The sequence below is a fragment of the Thalia democratica genome, chromosome 8 (assembly GCF_965202585.1).
Source record: "Thalia democratica chromosome 8, ktThaDemo2.hap1.1, whole genome shotgun sequence".
Classification (NCBI taxonomy): domain Eukaryota; kingdom Metazoa; phylum Chordata; class Thaliacea; order Salpida; family Salpidae; genus Thalia; species Thalia democratica.
In genome coordinates this window covers 28,116,044-28,124,082 of record NC_139172.1, presented here as the reverse complement: position 1 = coordinate 28,124,082, position 8,039 = coordinate 28,116,044, and the positions used below count along the sequence as shown (strand labels likewise).

Genomic DNA, 8,039 nt, shown 5'->3' with positions numbered 1-8,039 from the left:
CCTATAAACCCTAGTTAGCCTGTAAATTATTATTTTTTCAAATGGATGAACTTGGGCTGCACTTGAGGCACTGGCTGATTTTACAAACAGATAAAAAACTGTACGGCTTGGAATGGGTGAACAACAAAACCTGCATCAAAGTTTTGTGGGTGGATCAGCATCATGAAAATTGGGAGAAATGCTATGAGCTATACGAAGTTTGTGTACTTAATTTTTAAGTAAAAATAATAAGTTTCCCTTCAACATTTTAAGTTTTCAAATATGAATGTTAGGAGCTTAGTTTTCTAAGTTTGTAAAACATGATAATTATTATAATAGTCATTGTTACAATACTAAATAGAGTTCAGTTGCGCTACAATATATATTTTCAGTTAAAGTTTTTGAAAAATTAAAAATTAAGGCTTGGGCTAAACATCGAAGTTTAAACGTGGGACCAACAGAGTTCATTCGTTTGAAAAGTATATTCAGAAATGCAATGCACCGCTCTAAAGATTTTGAAGAGATAGTTTCTGAAAAAAACATAAAAAAAAACCACAAAATTTACAAATTATTAACTAGAAAGGAGATCGAAACAAGTAGCTGAGTTTTTTTTATTTTGAAAAAGCTTTTAGTGTATATACTATACTTAAATTTTTTACTTAATTATTTCTTCTAGATTAAGTTTTAGTTATTTTTTACTGTAAAAATTGTATAAAATAGTATGATTAAATTACATAAAAAACTTAAGTCTGTTAAAAAATAACATTTGTTGTCTTACAATTATAAATGATAAAATGAAGCTAACATTTTACTCGTTTAATTTATTAAAATATTTTTGATAATTTGCTTTAACTATTTTTTGTTTTGGTATACACTAAGCTGAATTTACAAAGTAATTTTTGTTTGATTCTTTCTTAATTACGTTTTACTGATTATGTTCAATGATTGGTAGGAAAACCTAAATTTCATCAGTATTTGAGACAACATTTAGAAAACAATACATATGCCGGCCTGGAGTACCTCAAACCAAATAGCCAATGTTTTCGAGTTCCTTGGAATCAGCACTCACATGAAAGTGAAACAAAAATGTACACTGTACGTTATAATCTAGCTGGAATTCAAATTTGTGATATAAAAATTAATATTTTTTAAGTTTTCTGTAAAAAAAAACAATTTAAGCTATTAATCATTTAAGTTTTTTAATATGGTAGAATTTTTAAAGTATCATCTGTTGTGCACTAAAGTTTTTTCTTTTTATCCAACCAATAAACTTTAAGAATTTTTAACCAGGAAAAAAACTAAAATTTGTCTAAAAAATTTAAAACGAGTTATCCTAAGTTCAAGTAAGGTTTTACTTAAGTTTCATGAAACTTTATTTTATTTTTATTTGACCTTGTATACAAGTTGTTTATTTCTGTTATAATTTTTAAATCTCATTACAAAAAGATTTGTAAACATTGTGATTTACACGTTTTTGTTTTAATTTTGTTATATTCTGAATAAAGTTATCTATACTTATAAACTATAAAAAAAAAAAATTTCAACTTCTAAAATTTCTTGATTAAAAATAATTCACAAAAGCAAAAAAAAAACAAGCAAAACCATGTGTAAAACCTTTTGTAAATAAAAAAAAATTAGTTTTTGCATTTTAAAAACTTAACACAAGTTATTTTTAAGTTTTTTGTAAAATGTAAATGTTGAAAAACCTAATAGGCTTTAAAAATCTGTTTTTAAAGTTTTACTTTCTTAACAGGACTATATGAAGTACATTGATCAAGAAAGTAAGCCAAATAAAAATTATCCATTAAAAGATTGCAAGCAAAAGTTTAGACAGCATTTGAAGAAGTCTTCGTACCTTAAAGTAGTTGTTGACAACACAAACAAGTTTCAAAACAATGATGACTTCAAAGTTGTAAAGTTTCTATCCAAATCTGAAATGGAAGAAAGAAGTAAGTGACTTTTGTTGACTCTTCACTACTTTTGAGTTGAGTTGTAATATAAAGTAGTAAAACTAATTTTAATTCGTTATATTAAAAATCATTCTTTCAATGGTTTAGTACAAAAATATTCTGATTCAGAATTTTTGTTTCAACTACAAGTATTATTGTATGTAAGTATTACAAGTATTAAAATTATACTCTTGATTTTACAGATCGAACGAATGAGAACAGAAAAAAGAAACCAACGAAAAAAAGTAGTTTTATATTAAATATTATGTTCTTTTAATTTTTAACTATTTTTGAACCTTTTTTATTCGTAGCTGAACCTTAGTTGAATAAAATTTTTACATTTTAAAAATTTTGCTTTGAGTTTTTGACACAATAATTATAAAATCTTATAAGGTTTTGGAGATATTAAAATTTAAGGATGTTAAAATAAAGTAAGTGTTTAATTTATTTAGTGTGACTTAAAAAAAAACAGTTTGAAATAACATTTTTTAGGTATTTTTAAAGGAAAACATAAAAACTAAAGTTAACAAAAAGTGTTTTTTTTCAAACTTATTAAAAAACTGAGTTTAACACAAGTATAATCTAAAGTTGTCAACCAATATTTATTTTAAATTATTTTTTTTGTAATAAATATTGTGATTAACTTACTTAACAAGAAAAATTCTAGACAGCAGGGAAAATATGCCACCTCCCATGCTGAGCCCAAGGGACCCGATAGATATTAATTTTCTAAAAAACAATATTTCAGGTTTATTGACTAATACATTTTTTCAAAGTATAAAAACAAAGCGGTGCGTTTTCAATTAAAAATTATTTCAACTTCAATGTTACAAATAATAACTTAAGTTTGTAGAATATAATTTTATTGAAAAGTCAATAAAGTAAATGTTTCTTAAAAAAACTAAAAGATGTATTTTCAAGTATAAAATTTGTGTTAGTAAGCTGGAAAATAAAATGTCCTGTAAAAGTAATTTGCTATTGTAATTACCGCTTTTATAAAGTTAAATCAAACCTGATTTTTTTGTAGCTGATTTTAAATATTTTTGTTAATGGAAAGTTTATAAAAGTTTTTTTTTAAGGTAACACAACTCATTCTGACTAATCAGATAATACTAACTGAGAATTCTAATTTGAAGCTCTACTGTGAACAACAAATTTTTCCTGATAAAATTAAATATATAACTATTTATAAAGATTCTTTACTATTCTAAACTTTATTTTCTGGTACTTCTTACTGTATAAACTTTCAAGTAGTTTAAACATTTATACATTTATTTGTCTATAAGAATATTTTATTTTTAAAAATAATATTACCAAAATTTACTTGAAGATAACTTTTTTATGTATACAGTAACCTCTCGCATCTTTACGCACTCGTGACGTTACGCACTCTCGTTTAGTTACGCATTTTAGAATTCTAAAAAATTCAAAAAATAAAAATTTTAATTTTTTCAATATTGCACAAATTAGGTTTATTGTATATCTTTTAATTTAATGTATGATTCAAGTTCTTATGGCGTGTAATTTCATTCCCATTCAAAAAATCCGTATGTGGGCAAAGGTCAAATTGAAAAAAGTTGTAGTAATATAAACAATTTTTAATAAACATGTTTCTTATATTTTAATTTTTTTGTTCAAAAGAAGAAATCCATTACAGCACCAAATGCATATTTTTATAAAAGGCTATAGAAACAAATTTTAATATAGATACCACACCATTTTTTAGTTGTAAACAAAAGCTTAATTATAAATTGAATTTGCTAAAAATAATAGAATATAAACGTTAAGTATCAAATAAGTTACATATAAATAAAGATAGTGATAAAGTCTACTTTTTATTAAAATTAGTAAAATTTTTCTACAAGTATAATTATTTCATATAATTTTAAATTCTTTTTTTTAATATATTCATAGTTTTATCTTTTATTTTCATATTTATAAATAAAGTAAACAAATTGTTCAAAGTAGAAAGTCCCAGTCTGCTTTTAACTAGAAGCAATATCAAAAAACAGCCATTATAGTAAGTATATTTAGTACCTCTCGTATCTTTACGATCTCTCGTATCTTTACGCACTTTTTTTGTGGACACAATATGCGTAAATAAGCGAGAGGTTACTGTAGTTTCAATCGTAAAATTTAGTTGAAAGAAAATAATTCAAGAGGGGGCAACTTTAATTTCTTACCTGATAATTGTGCTATATTTTAAATCCAATTTTAGAATTTTTGTCTCAAAAAATAAAAAAAGTAGTGAAATTAAATGTTTTGTTTCTCAAACAATTGAAGAAAAAAAACTTAACTTCAACTAATAAATGATAATAATCAAAAAAAGTTGAAGATGGGTGTTTATAGCTTATTTTAGAGTTACATTACAGTATAGCTTAAATAAAAGTATTTTTTTAAACATCCATAGAAAAACTAAACGGGGTTTGTTTTATCTTGTACAATTTCAGTTGAAAATTTCGGAAAGTTTTCAGTGAAAGTGTCTTACAACGGGATAGTTGTTAAACAGGAAATTGTTGACCTCAACTACTACCAACCATTGTGGTTTTATTATGGAAGTGTCACTACTAATTATCGAGAATTGGTTGATGAAGGTTTGTTTATATTTCAACTTGCCAAGTATTGATCTTGTAAGTTAGTAAGGCTTTCTTTTTCACTCTAATAGATTTTCTTAATAGTTCAAAATTGTTCAAGAACTATTTCTCTTCTGAACTGTACAAGTTTTAAAATTACTACTAGTCCTAATGTTTATTTATTTTTAGAATTGTAAACCAGTATAAAACTGAGTTTATACGTTTGAATAAATAATTTTTTAATACTTTTTAGGAAATTCACTTGAGTTTTTTACTTATTTATATTTACAGGTTCCAGTGAGGGTCTCAATCTTGCACTGAAAACTTTTGATTTTCCTCAACCACCTTTCTGCGATGAAAAACTCGACCGAGTTCTCGATTCGGCAAAACTGGGCTTCATTCTGTTTTATGACGTCAGTACTATGTCACTCGAGCTGAAGAGATGCAGCCAATCGAGAATTTATGACGGAAACAACGTTAAATTCGAAAGGGACGAGTATAAAACACTGTTCAGCTACAACAAATTATATTCTAAACAAGATTTAAAAGTTGGTTTATTTTTATCGGTTTGTTTATGAAAAACAACTCGTATACCAGTGATAATGTATTTTTTCTATCACGTCTCCTTTAGTTAGATCAATAGTACTTTTAAATTTATATTTTTGTGAAAGGTTAACTAAAGTTTAAAATATGTATAATAATGTATCTTTACCCCCAAAGTTTTAAGGAAAACTAAGTTAAATACTATTTGAAAGCAAATTATTAACTATTGACAACATTTTAATACTGTATTATGTAATACATGTAATGAAAGACTTTACTACAATCTTTTTTCAACTTTTAATCAAAATATTTTTTAAACAATTTTTTATATCTTTTATTTTTATTAAGATTTGTATAACTTATAGATTTTCTTGCTACTTTTACTCAACAATACATTTTTTATTTTTTTAATTACTTGAAAAATAACATTTTTATTAGTGTTTAATTATTTTGAATGATATCAAAACAGGTGTCATTGAAAATTGGCCAGTGCTGTGAGTACCCTGCTTTGAGTGTGAAGCTGAAATCAGTGATGATCAAAAGAATAGAAGAACTACAGTCAACAAATACTGACAGCTCACAATCTCTGTTTCAGAGCAATGCAAATGATAATGACAATATACTAAATGGAATGGAGGTTGCAGATCGAATGACTATAAACGACCAATATTAAAAATATTTTTACTACTTTCTATCCTAATATATGCAATCGTATTTTCAGAATGTTTCTAACTGCTCTTAAAGTTTAATTTGCCAATCATGCTTTTAAGTTTAACATTTATAATCAAGCTACTTTTTTAAACGAAAATACCTAGTTTATTTAAAAGTTTTCAGGTTGTATAGTTACCAAAAAGTTTTAAATTTGTTAATACTGTTTGAACTTGTCAGTTTTTGTTAGCCTTGAAAAAAACTATTTAATAAAATTACGTGTTGTCATTAATTTTAGTATCATTTTTTAATAAGGTGTTTCGTAAAATATTCCAATTTTTATCAAATCTTTAAACACTATCATATGGGCAATCATTATGTTATTTAATTTTGATTTTTTCTAACATTCATTTGCTTTGAAATTTTGTTTTATTTTAGTGAAATTTATGTCTAACCAATTTAGTAAATTTGTACTTTTTATAAGTAATTTTTTTGTAACATTAATGCATACAGGTGTACTATGTTTTTAAATAAATAATTAACAATTTTGCGGGTTAACTTAATTAATTTTTTTCTAAATATGTTTTGATCGGTGAACTGTTTTCAATATTTACTTTTTTCTTTAGGTTATGTATGTTTTTGCATGCGAGGTAAATCTTGTTTTTTTTTTATAATCGACAAAAATTAATAAAGTCTGGAAATATTAACTTTAAATTAACTTAACTATACTACTTTTTATTTTGAGAAACTTCCTTATTTTATACTTGTGTTCTATACTAAACTTGTCATAGAAATGCATTATTGCTTACTTGAAAGATTTCAATGTGTTTAATTAGCTTGAACATAAATAAGAAACCAAAAAATTCAGTTTAATGTAAGCAAATAATTGCGGACAAAAGTTTTTCTGATACAACCAGCTTGTTTTAAAAATCTAAATTTGGTTCATATTTGAAATTACTAAATTACCATTGAAGCGAAAGACGCATTTATAAAACTATGACGTTAAACTCGACTAACAGTTTTTAGTTTTGTATTTATATTTTAAATGATTTTTTTAAACAAATTTATTACTCTGAAGTGTATTAAAATAAGTAGCAATAATTATATATGTTCTGCGTACATTTTTACGACTATAATTAGTTATAATTTATTCATAATAAGAGAAATTAATGGTAGCTTTTACCAGATAGGAAATAGTTCTTATATAAAGCTTAACTTTTTAGTTCTTTGTTATTTACAGCTCGAAGTAGTAGACTAAATAACTAGTGTTTAGTTGTATGACCAAAAAGTTTTTCTACACGTCAGCTCATATGACCATATTTTAAGAGTGATTTCATTTTTGTTCAATAAATGAGTCTAATTAAACACTACTCGACAGTTTTAATTCTTCACTTCCTGTTGATTTGAATAATTTGAGGTTGACAACTTTCAACAGACAATCATTTCTAACCCAATCGTTTCTAACACGATCGTTTTTAACCCGAAAATTGAAAATTTGCTTATTATTATTTTTTTTAATTTTGCCTTACTTTAATTTTGTTGTTTAAAGTAGTTTTTAATTTGATTTCCAACTTACTTTTTCTTTCAGTAATGATACAATGTTGTAAATAAAAAGAGTTGCTCCATTAGTAGTTGTAAAATCAAACAACTGGTAAAGTTTTCTAAAAAACACTAGTTTATCCGATTATCCTTACTTTAGAAAAAAAACTCGTGAGTCGTGAGTATATAAAATTTCCACAACTGAAATAAAAAATACTGAGTGTTACGAATATTTTGTGAAAAATATTCTCTGTGTTTTTAGAAACTTTTGTTTGGTAAACATTTTTTTAAAATAACATCAATTACCAAACAAACTTTTACTCAGAGCCTTTAAAACATAGTACTAACAAAACTTTATGTATTGGTTTTGCTTTAACTAACTTAAAACTTAATTTAAAGATAAGTTGTTATGTAGTATTGAATGAAAACAGCTTTTGCAAATTGAAAATAATAGAAACTGGATTAAGATTTAAAGTAGCTAGCTTTTCGTGTTATTTTTCTTAATAATTGTTGATAATCAAATTATGTAAAACAAAATTGCAAAATATGTAAACTATTTTTATAAACCATGTTTTAGTTAATAAATTTTTTGTCTTGTTTTAGAACTCAATGTTTGAAAATTATTAAAAAAGTCAAACTAACGTAGAAATATAAAAAAACACTTATCTGACCATACGATGGGTAGTTTCGTTTTATCAATAAAAATCAATTTTCGGTGTACAACGTACTCGAAATATATTTACTATATTTCTTTTATATCAATTCATAAAATGAGTTCACTTAGGGAATCATAATTTATTTAAGCGTT

At 24.7% G+C, this 8,039-nt stretch overlaps 1 protein-coding gene across 1 annotated transcript; it reads left to right on the top strand.

The window, feature by feature from the left end:
- Positions 1–41: 41 nt before the first annotated feature.
- Positions 42–5,819, top strand: LOC145843103 (uncharacterized). Its single transcript, XM_082950566.1, has 9 exons — positions 42–197; positions 401–575; positions 932–1,074; positions 1,733–1,928; positions 2,132–2,173; positions 2,596–2,676; positions 4,379–4,522; positions 4,793–5,049; positions 5,514–5,819. Exons 1-9 carry the CDS (start codon positions 42–44, stop codon positions 5,715–5,717), a joined length of 1,398 nt encoding a protein of 465 aa, XP_082806692.1. The 3' UTR covers positions 5,718–5,819.
- The last annotated feature ends 2,220 nt before the right edge of the window (positions 5,820–8,039 follow it).